This window comes from Adelges cooleyi, unplaced genomic scaffold, assembly GCF_023614345.1.
Source record: "Adelges cooleyi isolate 19-005CV unplaced genomic scaffold, UGA_ACOO_1.1 ACOO_flye_CR_arks_rails_tigmint_CR_PRNA_376, whole genome shotgun sequence".
Lineage (NCBI taxonomy): Eukaryota > Metazoa > Arthropoda > Insecta > Hemiptera > Adelgidae > Adelges > Adelges cooleyi.
This window is the reverse complement of record NW_026096053.1, coordinates 14,111,241-14,129,966: the sequence shown is the minus strand read 5'-3', so window position 1 is coordinate 14,129,966 and position 18,726 is coordinate 14,111,241. Positions and strand designations below refer to the sequence as shown.

At 32.1% G+C, this 18,726-nt stretch overlaps 1 protein-coding gene across 3 annotated transcripts; it reads right to left on the bottom strand.

Moving 5' to 3' along the window:
* Positions 1-4,580: 4,580 nt before the first annotated feature.
* On the bottom strand, positions 4,581-18,726 carry LOC126840479 (ATP-binding cassette sub-family G member 4-like). Of its 3 annotated transcripts, none has more exons than XM_050576243.1 (13): positions 18,432-18,726; positions 13,967-14,147; positions 13,777-13,894; positions 12,173-12,362; positions 9,622-9,767; positions 8,868-9,109; positions 8,657-8,797; positions 7,307-7,449; positions 6,718-6,883; positions 6,553-6,653; positions 5,767-5,925; positions 5,140-5,325; positions 4,581-5,027 (listed from the first exon to the last, which is right to left on the bottom strand). In XM_050576243.1, exons 2-13 carry the CDS (start codon positions 14,061-14,063, stop codon positions 4,869-4,871), a joined length of 1,848 nt encoding a protein of 615 aa, XP_050432200.1. In that variant the 5' UTR covers positions 14,064-14,147; positions 18,432-18,726; the 3' UTR covers positions 4,581-4,868. The 3 variants fall into 3 exon arrangements, with proteins under 3 accessions (XP_050432200.1, XP_050432201.1, XP_050432202.1); XM_050576244.1 differs by lacking the exon at positions 18,432-18,726 and adding an exon at positions 15,929-16,191; XM_050576245.1 differs by lacking the exon at positions 18,432-18,726 and adding an exon at positions 14,360-14,378.

Sequence of the window (18,726 nt, the reverse complement as noted above, 5' to 3'; positions counted from 1 at the left end):
TGTGTACAAGAGTAAACAGTAAACAAAAATTAAAAAATACGATTTTATACTAGAGTATTGTTTTTTATCGGATTCTCGCTTAAGCGTTAACTCGAAAACACAGGTTTCTTACTTTAAAAAGACACTTGTGCGATTTGATGTGCGTTTCTATTTCCATTGTTTACATAAATGAAAACATGGGTAGTAGTCGTTTATAAAAAAATATTTTACACGTTAAAAATTGTAGTGATATTTCCAAAAAAAAAATTGTATTTATCAGTTAACAAATTTAATGAACGTATAATTGTTATCATATTATTATATGCGTTTAAAGCGTTGTATTTAACTGCGATAAGCAATATTCTTCCAGTTTCTGTAATCTAGATAACTCCTCTGAGAATGCAATATCGATAAATGAATGAATCCCCTTGAAATTGACGAAATTGGTTATGTTATCTTTTATGTACACAATGATTTCTTCAAGATCATTTACCAAACCGTGTAACTTTTCGGTCGTCACATTTTCAGTTTGTCCCATCGAGTTGGTATTCCCGGCAGAATTGCTGTCCGCTTGTGTTGTTTTGAAGCCATTATGCTTTATATCTTGCATTATTGGCCCGTTAAAAAGTTGCTCTAAAAAAAATTCGATGTTTTTGTTTAATAATTTTTGAAATTTGCTCACTTCCCTTAGACACGGACAACTAAGAAACAACTGAATTACCTCTGTTAAGTCGTTGTCGTGACTTAAATGCAAACAGTCGACGAAGGCCGATAGCTGGTCTGCTATCTTCTTGTTAATATCCAGTATTGGTGCGATATGCCTAAACGAGTGATTGGACATTGCATTGATCACTATTACCAGATACTTGTTAATCAGTTGTAACGGGATCATTTTTATTAATAAGACGAAGTTCGAATGGGACTCTACCATGCACCGTATTTGCCGTGACAATGACGAGTGATGGTCGGTTTGAATTAGCATTTGAAGTACTTTAAAACTGACCGAGTTGATTTCCGATAAATTCCAATCTACGTTTTCCGGTGGAATCGACGACTCTCGATACAGAGAATCTACTTCACTCCAATCGCTAACCGTGAAATATGTTTTAAGCAAATGGTTTAACTTGTCGGATTGGTCTAACACACCTTTTAAATGCAACACGTCCAACGAATACACACTGTCATCTGTCGAATTCACACCTTTGCTGTGGTTGTAATCCAATTGCTCAAGTGTAGTTTTCCGGGCATTCGTTAGTAGCTTTGTCCATTCACGATAATCACTACTGGCATGGTTAATTACTGGCCAATCGATTAACAATTTCCTATCAAAGTCGAAGTGTCTACACACCGGGTCTCGGAGGAATCGAGCAAGGAGATTTGCGATGGACTCAAGTACAGCCGCTATCATGTCCTTTTGGCCTGGACTGTATTTCTTTTCGGGATACCTCATGATATTCGCCATTTTCTCAGTATGGACTAGATACATCCACATGATGTACTTGGCAGTGCTGTATTTTTCCACGTCGTGCATTGCGGTCAGCATTCGTTGCGTTTCGTTTACAAAAGCATACATCCGTGCTTGGTTGGCGGTCACATTCGGCCTGGGTGCCAATAGCAAAAACGATTTGAACACACTCAGGTGAACGTATATATTCAACATGTAACTGCACTCCAACGTCGTGTACAGGTCCACCGAGGTAACTTTCAACTCACCGAGTGTCATGTACTGGAACTTGCCGGTTGGCACGTCATAAACGTTTCCATGTCCAAAATCGAGATCGACCATTCGTTGTACTCTTTCAAGATAGTATTCCTCCTCTTCCTGTTCGTTAACAAAAGCAAACGTACCCGACACCAAGCAAACCGTGATGATCAGTGTCGTTAAATTCATAGTGGGCCACGAAATTGTGCACATTTCAGTAATATAATTCAACTGATATCAATAACCGTTTTTACAAACGCCGTTTGACGGATAATACGTTTAACAAAACGTAATAATTGTTCACTTTCTTATCATTTTCCACGTACATTGTTCGCTCTCTTAAAAAAAGACCTCGTCCAACATCTGTGTACACAACAAACTATCTTTTATAGCTGTAATATTTGGAAATTTGGTGTACAAACAAAAAAGTCAGTTGAAATGCTTATTGCACGTGTAATATTATAGATTTCTGCTAAAAAGTAAAATGCCATTTCTACAACAACAAAAACATGTGGTTTTGCTTTAGGTCGGCAACAATAAATATCGTTGTGATTTATAAACCAGATTTTGCGAAACAGCGTTACATTATAAGGATTTTAAACTGTGTACGGAAAATTTTGATTTTCAGCAAAAACATCTGAAATTCCGTACAAATTATCAAATATCTAACATAGCCGCATGTTTCTTAATATTGTAGGTCCATGTTACTACACGGTAATTACGGAAAGGCGGCAGCAAACCATTTTCTGAAAGTTCTATAAATAAATGTATTACTTGACTATTTTATACATTCGCGTTAATCAGCCTGAAAGTCCATTTACCTGTATACAATGTTTGTAAATCTAAAAATACTGGAGGGCCGTCGCTTTGAAATGTTTTTTGATTAAATTTTCTAAATAGGTAAATAATAGGTTCGTCTTGCTGGAGTCGTCCGATAGGCCCTTAGGCACAAAGCGTTCAACGAATAAAAATATTCGTCGTATGTTTCCAAATTTCATTATCGAAGACCAATTTCGGATGTCGTTTTTTTTTTTTAAAGAAAAATAATATTCAATAGTCTTTATGAGTGCATAACGAATAGCTCTACTACCGTGTGTCTACATATAATGCGAATATTACATACTTGGCGGTGCCGAATGTTTCAGCTGTGTGCAATTGCGGCCAACATACTGTGTGTTTGGTTTACCCAACACAATTTATTTACTTCCTCGAACGTTAGCTTAGGATTGTTTTTCTTTTTTTTTGCATTGAATAATATATTGTAAGCGACTGTATATATATATATATATATACTTGCCATGTAACCCCAGTTGAATTGATGTCTACTACATTTCCTTTTAAATCACTAAGCCTCATGTTTGTCTGTATACAAAATCGAGTTCCGCCAATTTGTGTATTTCACAATGAAATATATGACAATAATTCTTGTTAAATCCATAGCGAAACTCTCGGAAGTACTTCTACGGCTCAACAAATGTATCAGACAAGCAGTTAAGATAATATGAGTTTTTAATTAAATTTAATATAAATTATTTGTACTTTAACATGGATATGTTATTGAGTTGGATACATTCAATTCCATGTCGCTGTTTTTGCGTTACCCTTTCACCATCAGTTAGAGATAAAATATTAGAGATAAGATGTATTAGATAAATGATAAGAAATACGATATACGTGATAAGAGGTAAGTGATAAGATTTAAAAACCAAATTTATCGGCTAAATGGTATATTACAGAATTTAAATCCGTCCGTTTTAAGTAGGCGTAATTTAGTCAGTCTTTTAGCTTTGAAATATCACCAAAATGGCGTTTACTCATTAAACTGTTAAAAAATGAACATGGTTGATATTTATATACTACTTAAACCCCGTTTGCATTCAATCCCATTATGGCAAGAGGGCAGAGGTAAAAGCTACTTATCAACGACCGCTAAATCATAATTAGATGATTAACAATCCACCACGTCCTTCTAGTAATAATATAGCTTGTCATAGTTTAGAAATTAAGTAATGTATTACATTAACGTTTAGTGAAACAGCGACGTTTGTTTTTAAATAACAAATTGCGGTCAATTTTTAGATACTACAACACTAATAATTATTAGACACATTATCATTTGTACTGTTCACACAAGCAAGGTCAAGATGGCTATCGACATAAAACCACAGAGAACAGTATTAATAGCCGTTCTAGGAAATATCAATAGGTTACTTACATTATTCACAACCCTAGACCAAACTAAATTATTATGAACTATGAATATATATAATTGACTTTATTACATATTATTTATAGTCTATATTTGAGAAATAAATAACAATAATTGACTGTGAATATTAGTCAACGAAACCAGACAGTTCGGCGACGTGTGTATCATTTTAATCATTTAAAACAGTTATAAAATATATTATTATAGAAACAATAACAATATTGTGGACAAACAATGAAACGTATTTATGATGAATAAAATAATTTATCATTGATAAGTTCGAATAAAAAAAAAAAAGCGAGATTTTAACCTAAAGTTGTAAATATAAATAACATGATAACGTTTTTAATCTTTGACATAAGTCGAGTAAACATGTAAATAAACGAGGTTATTTTATACTATTATAATTATTGTCTAAAACTCAAGGCAATATTGTCTCGTTTAAATAAATAGAGATTATTGTATTGTATATTATTATTATATGTTTTTATTTTGTACACGTGTAATAATACATAGCTACGCATTTAGCATGACCCAAAAATATCAAACCTGATCCTAAAAACATTATCATGTTAAAATGAATTACTACAAACTATTAAATTGATAATTAAATTTATTAAAATTAACATACAGCAACATTAGTATACATTTTTGACTTTGATCTAGGTAGTTTAAAAAATTGTAAACACATAATAAAATTCTTCATTATGAATTTAAATTTAACAATCATAAAAATAATTATATTACATTATAAAAATACATTTTTATATTTTAACATAGATGTTTGGTTTGATTTTTTTTTAGCACTTCACAATAACCGTTAATACACATTTTGTTTAATATAATTTGATAAAATAGTAATACTATTATCCAAGTAAAATAATTCATATTTTCGATAACATTACTTGTTTACTTAAATTAGATATCTTACATTTTACAGAATTTTATAACACTCGCCGGAAACCAACCGAATCAACACTACCAATGAACAATCAGCTTTCTTTTTACCGTTTGGTAAACTAATAACTTGAGGACCAAATAAATTGTCGAAATTACTAATATGTTGATCCAATACTTATCGACTGGCATGCCGACCTCTTTTAACACTCTCGTTGGCGAAGTGCTGTAACAATGGACCTGCGAAAGAAACGACCGCAAAATATTATACTCGCTCAGAAGTCTACTATTCGATAGCTGAACTCGACGTTGCCCATTGGCCATTTCGGCGGGTGTTCTATTATGAACTTACTTCAGAACATTGTAAATCGGGTCGATCCGATCCATAAACGCTGTGCAGCACTCCTTCCAACGCGTGCTTGAAAAATGAAATATCGTACAACCATCGCCACGATGGCGGAGTATCGGGAATCCTTATAAGCACACCGGCAAATATAACCCACGACATGAATGTGACCATCGATAGAAGTGTAGCGCACTGCATATAAACAGAGTAAGTATCTATATGGTGAGGAAGTAGCTAAGTATAGTAAGTTGCTGTACTAACTATATTGAGCGTCATTCTAGTGGTTAAGGGTTTATTCAAATAATTCGTTATATTTTTATTTCCAGATTATTATACTGTTTATAATTATTAACATTTTAGCTTCGATGCAAAGCGAGAAGGTATTGGTTTTACTCTGATGTGTGTTTTTTTTTTATCTGTATACACTGTAACTTTTTTATTTTGTAATCACAAATTTCTCGGGTCGACCCAAAGTCTAAATTTTCAATAAATTTGTTACATAACAAACGTAACAGATTTCGTGACGATGACACGAAAATGTCCGCTGGAATTTTAGACTTTAACATGTCCACGTTCAAAAACCGCCAAAATGAGGGGGTGGTCTAAGATGGTGTCTACGTTTAAAAAACTTACTCTCAAATCCCTGAACAGGGTGCCATAAAACATGCCGGCAGTCTGTGCCATGAGTCCGACCATGAGTATCATAAGTGTGACGTAACCGAACCGCGACCATTCGAGTGGCTGCCCGGTGAAGTAATAAACGATGGTACAGTGCAAAAATGTACACGAAACCTGAAACATCAATTTCTGATTTAAACGAAATCGTTTAAGTAGAATTTAAGACATTTTCTTTAAAAGATGTGAATGTGTTTAAGTACGAAAAATAGGTTACATTGTTGATAGATGAAGTGGAGCGGAGCGTCAGGTGTTTTGTGTGACTGGAGGATGCCTGAATGTAAGATTGAAAGGTAAATTGTATAGGACATTTAGTGAGGTCAGCAATGTTTCATGGGTCGGAATGTTGGACAGTAGACAAGAAAACTGAACTGAGTGTAGCAGCGATGATAATACTAAGATGGATGAGTGGAGTGACTAGGGAGGACAGAATAGGAAATGAATACATGAGGTAAACTCCCCCTTATGTATTTACTTGTTAATTGCATCAACTGTGGGGAAAATGAGAGAGAATAGGTTGAGATAGTTTGGTCACGAGAGTTGTTATGAAGATGAATGAGAGAGAGGAATAGAGAGTGATATATGAACAGCTGGGCTGATCGAACGAGATGTAGGAGATCGAGCTGTATGGATAGGTGTATGACTAGGGTGGCCGGCCCCATGTAGTTGGGAGTGTGAGGCTAAGATGAAGAAGAACAAGAAGACATTTTTTACAAAAGATAGTTACAACTCGAATGGCGTTACCTCGATGGGCAGGTCGACAATCGTGTAGCCCATGTAAAACGTCGGCAGCGAATACCATTGGTTGAAGTGTTCTTTTGTGAGTACTCGCATTTCCAATGGAACTGTAACCACAAAAAACCGTGTCGATTAGTTAACCGTTATGTGAAATACCGTTTGATGTCTTACAGCTCGATATCATTGTGGAACTGGACGTGAATGCAACGCACACTATGGTGAAAAACAACAGTTTCAAATTGTCTTGTACGTACGCGGCGTCGTTACCGATTCCGTAGTATATGTACCCGTACATGGCCCCGTGCAAGATGTTGATCAGCAGTCTTGTAATATAAAACTAAAAGACAATTCGATATCATCAAAATAATAAACGCCAGTATTACAATATAGATAAGACTATCCTTCGTACGGATGCGGTTGAATATTTCTTACACGTTCTATTTTAAAGAATAGGTGGGCAACTTTGGTACATATCAACATCCAACGTTTAAAAATAAATGCCAAAACTATCATACTATGTAAATTTGTTAGCGCGTTAATGAGGATTTTTGTTTTTTTCCTTAAATCATCTTTTACTTTTTAACATGGATATTGTCTTATTGGGCTGGATACAAGGAATTTCATGTCGCCATTTCAGTTAGAGATAAGAGATAGGAAACAAAATACAAATGATATCAGATAACATATCTATGATTAAATGTTTTTCCGTTAAATGTGTCCGGCGAGTGTTTAGTGCAATAATACATTGTTAAGTACCTACTTTTTCTCTCCTCGTTTGAATCATTGATCTATGCAATATCGTGATAAACTGAACGAAACTTTGGCGTTTCTGTGCTTTGGCAATCGTCGAATTGTGGAACGTCCGGCCAGCAACATTATTATTTGATAACGCAAATAGGTTTTCTGATAAAAAAAAAAAACAAATAATAATAATCACCTCCGTCGTACGGTATATTGTACACTATCTAGCGTGATTATAATATAATACTAGTTAATTTTAGCTTAACTGAGAAGGTATTGTTTTAGAGTAATGATAGAATATTGTGTTGTTTTTTAAAATGTATTTCTGTCTACGATATCTGCTAAGCCACCAAACTGATTTTTTCATTTATAGTAACTCTTTAAATCAAACATCGAACACCGAAAAAGTACTTGGTTGGCGCACAGATTTCACCCCTAGCCCTTCAGAATCGTGAAGAATACCCAAACAAATTACATATTTTTTAACTTTAAATTACTGCACTTTTTTAAAACCAGTCGAGCTAGTTGCAAATTTGTATGAAATAGGTATTCATACACATATTATAAACATTTTCCTCTAGAACGGATAAAAACTTATTCTTTATTTCTTTTTAACAGTCAACAGGTGTTTGTAAAAATATATTATTGATAACAAATCCTGCCTAATACTCTTAGTAATACGACTTTTACAATGCTTATATCAATTTTGGGAAGTGCAATCAGCTATGATGGAAGAAATACAAGTTAAATAATAAAATGTATCTGTCAAGCCAAAATAGTCTTTAGCAACAAAACTATATTAACATCAAGAAACATTAGTCTAAAAACAAGAAAAAATATATATGAGTGTGAAACCTGGACAATTACAATGAAAGGACGAAGAAGACTCGAGGCGTATGAAATGTGGTATATTAGAAGAATGTTATGGATAAGTTGGATGGACAGAGTAACCAACGAAGAAGTACTGGAAAGAATATCAAAAGGAAAATTACTATGGAAACAAATAGTTAGAAGACAAAACGAGTGGATAGGCCATATAATGTGACACGAAGGATTGTTAAAACTGATTATAGAAGGACGAGTAGAAGGAAAGAACCGTAGAGGAAGACCAAGATTAGAATACATTCAACAAATAATTGAAGGACCAAGGATGTGACTCATATGTAGAAACGAAAAGGAAAGCAGATAAGAGGGAATAATGAGAGATGGCTGCAAACCAATCTACGGACTGAAACCATAGAGAGAGAGAGAGAGAGAGATATCAATTTCAGCTTTTTTATTTCTACCCCCTTAGAGATTCGCATCGGAGTGTTTGTTTTAAAGTGACTTTGTCGTTGAACTGGGATTTTTTTTTTTTTTATCAACCGACCTGACGTCTTCTGATCTCCGACCGAGAGGCCTAGCTGTTTGCCGTCCGTCATCGCCATCCACCGTGACGATTTGCCGTTGTCGACGCTCGTCGTCAGACGATCAGCTTGATCGCCATACTCTCCGACGCTGACTTCGATGACTGGAACGACAAAAAAAAAACCGATTAAATCTTATGCGAACAGTGCGCGTCGGCCTATGTTTGCACGCACTGTAGTCTGCGATGTTGTGGAAAGCCGGGCACCGCAGCCCGTGGTCGGCCAGGAAGCCCGGCAAGGCCGACGCGAGTCCGTGGTACACGCATTGCCCAGACGGGGAGAGCACGTACAAGACGTCGAACGTTTGCAGCTGCACGGCAGAAGCCTGGTGTATAGTGCTGATTATCGTGCGACCGGACTCGGTGAAATCCTTCAGGGTCAGAAGCACCTGTTTGGCCGACCCGCTGTCCAGACCACTTGAACGGGAAAAATAGCGACCAATATAGAGTTGGTTATTAGTCAATACACTATACAGAGTGGCGGAGAACGAAAGACCACGTTTGTGATGGGCGCCAGAATTTTTCATTTAGAGGGGTTAATCGAATAACGAGTTGTTGCAAATTTAGCAAAGTCATATTGGATAATTAATATGGAATTTCTTTCTTTTTTTTTTTTTTTTGAGAGAACCCAGCAGACTCCCACAGTTATCACAGGCAGACAACCTCTTGTATTCAAGACGCTTTCAGCGGTATTTGGTACAATTTCAAGTAGGTTGCGTTAGCGTCGCATCAAACACATGCGCTCGTGGTATACCAAAAGAGAGTACTATGAAAAATGGCTTGGCAGCCAACGTGTTAATATTAACAATCGCCAAGCGTCTATGTTTTCAGAGTACTTGACATTTTCAAAATTATTGTCAATCCCGTAACGCGCACTTGTACCAGTTACTATAATACTCGCGGGAAAACGATTGTTTTGTACACCTTACCTAGTGGGTTCGTCGAAGAACATTATTCTCGGGTCGTGGATTAACTCCAAGGCGAACGATAACTTTCTGCGTTGACCGCCAGACAAATTGGCCGACAGGGTATCGCACGAACCGTGCAAATTTAAATTATTCAAAATCGAGTCCATCTAAAAATGTAAAATAATATAATATACGTACGGGGTGATTTTTTTTTATCACGGACCACTCAATATCTCACTGGGTTTAATTTTTTTTTTTCCTATAATGTGATCTCAATTTTCATATTCCTACCACCCTTCCAAACTGATTATTTTTATATCGACTTTCGAAACTTGTTAACGCATAGATTTCGTTAACTATTTTTAGATTGGTAGAGAATAAAAGCACTATAAAAAAAATGTAATTATTAATTAAATCCAGTGAGATATACTCAATATCTCACGCCACGATAACATATCACACTGTAAATACTATATACAATCTATTTATCCAGTTTCCTATACAAAGAGTGCAGACAACTTCATCGCAAACAGGGCCGTATTTATGTTATCATTGATTGTTATCTATGTATATATGTGTTGATAGCATAACTGTACCTATACGTGACCTGTTATTCGTGAAGTACCCGCTTAATTGATTAGGTATTGTTTTTATCGTTTCAATTATAATGTATTGTTAGTCGTTTCTCTTTTCAGTTTATCAGTTTATTCGTGGTTTCGTCTATTGATGATCGTGTAGTCCGTTTAACATTAACGTTTACTTTCTTCTGTATGCTCAAAACAACGTGTACAATGACAACGTCGGTTTTATTACAACTGTAACTGTTTGTAGTGTTTTGTGTGACTGTGTAATTGCATTTTGAGAAATATTAAATATTTAAAGGTACCCAAGACGATGTTTACTAGTAAGCGTAAGATTTCAATTAACTAAGTACCTACAGCTTTAAACCTTCTATATTATAGTCTACATTAGTTACAGTGTTTCATAAGTATTATTATAGCCAATAAGTAGTGATGTAGTAAAATGTTTTTAATTTTATACGTGCATTAAAATTTGTAGTAGGCGTTCCATATTATACTCATACCGTATTAGGTTATTATACAAATTGTATACGGTATAAAATTCAAAATGTTTTATTTAAAAAAATTAAAAAGTATCAAATAAATGTATTGAATATCTAGTATTACTACTATCGTTTTCAGCATATTCATAATTTAACCTTTTTTTAATAGGATAGGTAAAATAAAAACATAATGGCTTAAAAAAAAAACCATTCTGGTGCATGGTTTGAAAATGAAAGGAACAAAAAATAAAAACGAAAAATTGCCAACAAATATGACAAATTGGTTAACTCAAAAAGTTAACAATGAAAATTATGAAGAAGTCGCTTGTGCTGCACTTGTAGAACAAACAGAACAATAACAAAATACTTATGATTTGAAACTAAAAAAAAAGTTGAAATACAATTGGGATCAACGTCAAAAAATTCACTGAACCTAGAAGAGAATATTGAACAACAAATTATTTAGAAAGATAAAAATTTGTTAAATAAATACAAAAAGTGTTTTGATGTTGACCACTCTTGACAGATAACATTCGAACTTATATTGTTGAACAGAAACCGTATCATTGCTTTCCATTAAATGCAGACGGGATGCGTTTTGATGGTAAATGGTTTTTTAAATCTCTACCGAATGATGAAAATGTGAGAAGACAGTAGTTAGTGTATAGTATTAGTAAAGATGCTCTATTTTGTTTTCCTTGTTTGCTTAAAAAAAATAAAGATCATAATCGAAATTCCCCATTTTTTGACAACAGTTTTAGCGATTGGCAACACTTAAATCCTTGAATTTCGTGAACTAAGCGATTTCCATCAAACATGTTATGTAGATTGGAAGGTAATGAAAAACGATTAAAAGATGATAAGGCTATTAATAATTTGTTATCTATTGTGGAATTTTTCTCGGCCTAATCGAATTAATAAGTCATTATGATCCTTTATCAGCCGAACATGTAAATAATGTCAAAGATATAAGTAGATTACAGTAAAATTAAAGTTATTTTTCTGGTATTATTCAAAATGAACTAGTTACACTTATAGGCAACAAGTTAAACATGAAAACATATTAAATAGAATAAAGAAATCTAAATATTTTCCCATTATCCAGACGCTTGTCACCAAGAGCAGTGTAAACTGAAACAATAAGATATGCACAAATTGTCGTTGATGGAGAAGGGACAACAGAGGAATCGTTCGTTGACTTTAGCATAAGGCACGAGAAAACTGGAGCAGGACTAGCTGGTGAAATATCAAATAAATTGATAGAAGATAGATTAAACATCAAGGATTGCAGGGGAGAAGGCTTTGATAATGGTTTCAACATGGCTGGAGTTTATAATGGAGTTCAAGTCCATACTATTTCCAAAAAATGAATATTTGTTCCATGTGCTGCTCACAGTTTAAAATGAGTTGGCGTACATGCGGCACAACAACTTCTGGAATCTATTGCAGCGTGGGTGGTAGGTATATGCAAAACAAGTAATAAAAATATATAATTGTGTATCCTAATACCATTTTTTGTTTCGATTTGTCCAACGTCAAAACGGAGAATTTTAGTTTTACAGCGAACCGCATTGCTTCTCTGACAGTGAGCCGTTCGTGCAGTTGATCTTCTTGCATTATATAACATGATTGTTTTTTGAACGAATTCAATTTTTGAGGTTTATTGTTCGCCAATATCGTGCCGGTGTAACCACTCGCTCTGAAATATATACATTTATTAACTAGGGTTATCATGTGGGAAGACAGATTTTTAATAAGAGGGTTTGGACGATTTATGAGACGGTCGTGAAAGTGTTTGATATATCTAACAGGATAGCAGTTTGTTTTACAGTAGAAGAAGGTGAAGGTCGTTATGAATTGATATATAAGTTGGGATTAACTACTTTAAACTTTATCCGTCTATTTTTGCCTAATTATTATAATTTGCAGTGTTATTTGTATTTTAACCCTTCGCTGCATGAATTGTTTTTTAACCATATGCTATAAATGTACTGAATACTACTTAAAATAATTGTAATAATTTTTTTTTTTGAGTTTTGGTTTCATGGAAAACGCTAATTAAAGAATTTGGAACATTATGGAACATTGTGCATACAAAGATGTATAGCATGAGCAGATATAAACAATAAATACAATTGTTCCATGTATGGAACATTGTGCAGTGAAGGATTAATAGCAAACGCAAACAAATCAAATCAGATGTTGTTATAAACATAATATTATATCTAACTTTAGTTGAATTACATAAATATGTACCAACATTGTTTATATATCTAATAGGATAGCAGTTTGTTTTACAGTAAGAAGGTAAAGGTCGTTATGAATTGATATGTATAAGTTGGGGTTAACTACTTATAGATAAACTCTATCCGTCTAGTTTTGCCTAATTATTACAATTTGCAGAGTTATTTGTATTTTAATAGCAAACAAATCAGATTAAAGATTATACCTAACCTTAATCAATTTGCATAATTGTTTATCTATATTGTACAACAGTATAAAAAATTTGATATTTTTATTGTATAAAATCTATTGCTATATAGACAAAAAAAAAACCAGAAACTAGTTCACGTGACGCACTTTATACTTTCATTGGGCAATACTTTAGAAACATTTTCAGTAGAAACAAAGTAAGTAAATCGTATGATAACATAATATACCCAATAATATAATTAAGAAATCTAAAATTCAACTACATACTATATATGCCATGGTATATGACCGATTGAACCTGTACAGATGTACTTTTAAGACTACGCATAGAGCTGATAGTAGCCAATAGATGTACTTGAATTGTGTACAATACATTATTGTGAATTTATTTGCACAATGATAATTATTTACATAATTATTAATGTAAACAGTACCAAACTATGGTATTTTTGTTGTTCTAGCTAAACTGTTATCGGGCGAATTCTGAACTAGGCTTGCAAATTCATGGGAATTACATGCTAGTAATTAACGGCACGTGGAAAATTAAAGATTTCTTAAAAGGCGGTGCTGGCGCAATGTACGTCTAAACTAATCGGTAAACGCAATTTGGCAGATGTATAAAACTAATATAATTTTCAAAAAATGTAACAAGAAAAATTATACATGAAATCTCAACTGACTTGTAACCGGATAAAATGTTCAACAAGGAAGTCTTGCCGGAGCCCGAACAGCCAATGATCGCACACAGTTGACTAGGGCTAAACTTCCCGCTCACACCATTGAGAATGGTTTTTTGCTCTGAAAGAAAAAATAATATTACTCCAATCCTTTGAACAAATATTGTACAGCCAACGAAATTATGACGCTTACTTATTTTAAAAGTGTCCGGCCAACAGTTTACTTTGTATGTGATATTTTTGAACTCCAAATCAACCGTCTTGCCGGACATCAAAGGTTTTGACGTCATTTCGAAACGAACACTTCGAATCGAAGTCGATGATGATATGTTCAGCGAGTCGGTGGTCTGAACGTTATCTAGCTACGGCCATGGCTAAGGAGAAAAATTATTCAAATAATTATATTATTAATGTAATCAAATAATTATAAATTAATTGACTAAATAATAACGGATGACCAATTATGTAACGTTTTAGATAAGATTTACAGTTAAAAAAGAAACATTATTGAATATAGGTCAGGAGCAAAAGTGAACAAATAGAAAATTATTACAATATATTATCAATTAAAACAAAGAAACTCTACCGTAGCTGATGGTGTTTAGGAATAGTAGCTAAAAATTTAGGCTACAGCCTTTGTCTATAGTCGAATATTTAAAAAATATAAAAGTAATGTACAATATTTATGAACACGAACTGACTTAGTTAAAAGTAAAAACATTTAAACGTACAAATGGTTATTCGGTTTGAAAAGCATCACGTTCCACTGCATCAGTAAAACTTAAACTAAAAAACATTTCGTTTGGCCCTACCAATATAGTTATTCCTAGTAATAAACATTGCATTCTACAAATTATGAACAAATATATATATATATATTTTTTTTTTTTTTTTGTAGAATGTACCTATGTAATAATTATTTTTGCTTCCTAAATGAACGTAAATAAAAAAAATACGTTAGCAAACGGTTGATTAATGTCATACAATTCATATTACAGTCATTAAGTATCGCATGACTGGAACGAAAAATAATAGCTAAATAACATAATGTTACATAGTTAATATGTAATCATGGTGAATATTGAAGGTTATCAAAGTCATCGTTCCATCAATTGTTCCCAGCCGAAAATGTTCTATTTTTGTAGAAATATATCAACAAAAAAAATCGAGTAATAATGATTTGAAATTTAATAAATTGATGTATGGAAAAAATAGTGAACTACACGTTCAAATTAAGATTATAAAAATAAATAACTAAATTACAAATTATTTTTAGGACGGCATGAATGTCTAATGGGAATCAATTATAATTACACTATACAAATTCAAAAAAATATCAGGCCTACAATTTAGCTATCTGAGATTTTTAAATTAAATAAAAGTTTACAAAATTAATGTAAATTTTTAAAAAAAAATTATTTTTATTTTGAACTGTTAAAAAAAAAAACATCATTACTGTGGCCTATAAAATATATCACCATTAGATATTTTTGAAAATACGGTTTTTTTTTAATTTAGTTATTGTATAATACATTTTTGACTTGAGGAATAGTCACGGACAAAGGAAATCCTTTATATTATGTTTTACACATTTTTTAGAATTAGCATACAAAAACATAATTAAATGCAAATATTGTGTTGATTGTACAAATATTTCAGTTTAAAATTGGGTTATAACTACAATGTTGTTTGTATAGATCTTAACTATGTAGATAACTTTTTATCACTAATTACCAAATGAAATCAGTGGACTATGTAACAAGCAATTTCACACATTAACATAAAGGATTATTATTACTGTTTCTCTGGTGTTCATTTTTGCTGTGTAAAAATGTTTTATCATTAATATTTAGTTAATATAAAGATGACAACACCCATGCCAAGTGATTAATCTAAATTATTTCGTATTGGGCTTATGAGTACACTTAGATATAATTATTTAAATTACATAACTCTCTTAACTGCCATGGGCCCCACAAGAAATCATTAAGATTTCAATTTGGTATGGGAGTTGTCGTCTTTTAATAGAATAAAATATAAATACTATTAAAAATATAGTCAGTTCTGATGAAAATGTTTTGTAAAAACTAGGCATACACTTACAAAGATGTGAGTATAATAATATAATATTATTAATGTATAAATCCATCACTACCTGAATTTATGTTCGATGTTTTATGTGCAAATCCAAGTTGATGTCACAAAGTTTGGTTTTAGATCAAATAATAGATATTGTGTTATGTTCTTTCGACAGAAATGGAAAATGTGACAAATAACAAATCCGAACTTTAAGCAGTAGTTATTTCATTTAACGGTCATAGCTATAATAATATGGTAGTAAATGATCAACTGATACACGACCGTGAACTTCCACAGAATAATTGTTCAATATAGTCTAGTGGAACGCAAACGCTGAACACAACGGTCCACTCCCTACTACCTATTTTTTTTTTTTATTGACCCGTCACTGAGAATTTCACCATGTGTGTATTTTTGCGTTGCCAAGGACCCAAGGAACGCATGTGCCTTATTATTATGGCCTATGGGAATATTATCACCGAATATTTGTATACTATTAGAACTATTATGAAGAGCAATTATAGTTTTAATACTCCATTGTTCATGTTACGGGCTACAATTGGATAAAAAAAAAATGTTGTATACAAAATTGGCTAAAATATGTTATAAATACCCTACTATACTAATTATATTTTGTCATTTTAAAAATGTCATCTTGAAATTTAAAATGAACATCTAAACATGAACCGCACTAAAATGTCGTCTATATTTTTTTAACTCGAGTCAAGTTCGTTTTTTTGTTTTATTGATAATTGGATAAAACAGTTATAATTTACAGAAATTTAAAACAATAATAAACGGGAATCTCATTAAAAATAGTATATTATAAATTTCAATTGACTTTGATAATTATATCCCCCCCCCACCCTTTAGGCGGGAATTTTTTTTTAATTTTTGATATATTTTAAGTTGCACATAAAATTATATGTTTTTGGGGTTAATTTTTTTTTGAAGCCAATTTCCATATTTTTTTAGAAAAGTTTGTATTATGCGTTTAATATCTACCAATGTAGAAAGTCGTAATAAACCGGTGAAATAAGTATAACTCCAATACGATAAGGCAATATTTCAAAATAATCAATTTATTTTAGTATAAGGTATATATTATTATAGCAGAGGCACCTTATCTTATAAAGTACACTTACTGAAAATAGATTATATGGGGTGTTATGCACAATAGGTGGTCTAGCGAAAAAATTAGAACATATATTTAAAATTGGTAAACTTATAATATTAACTAATTCAAAATTTGTTTTATTAAAATATAACTAAATAAATCGAATTGAATTTAAAATTGATTATTTAATTACTCAAAAGTATTAATTAGTAATTCGATTTTTTTCCAAATTTTTTTTTTCTAATTTGAAAAAAAATAAATTTAATTAAGTTCATTTTAACTTTAAATTCATATTTTTATTTGTTGGTTAGGCAACTATTGCGCTCCTCAATTATAGCAATTATTCAATCTTAAGCTGCCTAACACCATCATTTGAATTGCAGGTATTGGTAGCTGAATTTTTTTCTCGTTTAAGTACACCCTATTGTATATTTTAATGTCGGTTTGGCAAGTAAGCTTTAATACGCTTTTTTTGTAGAGTTGAATTTCGTGAAAAATACATAACTAATAAGGATTGTTTTATAATGGAATTTTTAAGAGAAAAAAAAGGAGGAAGGGCAGTAAATATATATTATAATTAAACATGGATAATATGATAAGATGGTGCTTACATAATTTTCCTTCAAACTGTATTTCCTAACTGAGCATAATTATAATATACTATATTTATTAATTTGTACATCAAATTACTTGTTTGTAATCAGTCTTTGATTATTTAGTATCTATATTTATTAATTACTAAAACAATTAAAAACTTTTAGTAGCTTAAGTATTAACAATTAATTATTAATTAGGCAAATAGTAAAAAAAATAAACATATCGTATTAGTTGTTGGTAATCGGCTTTTGATTAGTATTTATATTTATTTATTAACAAAAAAAATTAAAATCATGTTATCAAACTCTGAAAACTCGCGAAATTTGATAACGCCGTATTAAATATTTGATTAGATTTGTATTATATTATAGTACATACATTGACACTTGTTTTAGGATATTTTAGTTGAAAACATATTAAACAGAAGAAAACCATTCGGGACAATAGTTTAATTCGCGGAAAATGATGTTTTTCGTAGATTTTATATATTTTTAAATAATCGCGTTAAATCTTTAAAAAAAATTGATCAAATCATAGCAATATTTTTATGAACATCCCCCTTTAGATTGATCGTAGTATGTTTTTGAGTACTTAAGTAAAAGTTTTAGGGGTTATTTATAAGTATTTTTTTAAACATTAAAAAATTCTTGCTTTTATTCTGGTTGTATTGCAGAGTAAAATCATTGATTGTTAATCTTGTGTTAATTTTTTGCTACGAAAAAGTTATGTTATAAAGGAAACTACCTATATTATAATTATACTTAAAACATAGTCAGTTTATTCTGATAAAAAACGTTTGTGCAGATTAGGCAAACATTTACAAAAACGTGCGTATAATACATTATTAATATAATTCCATCACTACCTGAATCTTAGTTTGATGTTCTACGAGCAATTTCAAGTTGATGACACAAAGTTTGACGGTTATCTGTTCGAGAGCACCAATTAATTTGACTTCGTTTAAAAAAAAAAGCTCGCTTTTATTAATTGATTATGCTACAGATTAATATCATTGATTTTACACACTACAGACAGCTCTCTGCTGTAGAAAATATTATGCTGCGGGATATTATACTGTCTGTTGAGGTCGGCAAAAGAATTGAAATGAATAAAATGATTGTTAAATATGCGGTTTTCGAGAACGTCGTCGACGAGCGATA

What these genes read in the sequence shown, in the direction of transcription:
- LOC126840479 (XM_050576243.1), bottom strand. Translation starts at nt 14,063, where the DNA reads ATGACGTCAAAACCTTTGATGTCCGGCAAGACGGTTGATTTGGAGTTC. An exon ending in TTGTCGACCTGCCCATCGAG is followed by an intron (nt 5,926 to 6,552) that starts GTAACGCCATTC and finishes TTGATGTTTCAG; the next exon opens with GTTTCGTGTACATTTTTGCA. An exon ending in CCGATTTACAATGTTCTGAA is followed by an intron (nt 5,028 to 5,139) that starts GTAAGTTCATAA and finishes TTTCTTTCGCAG; the next exon opens with GTCCATTGTTACAGCACTTC.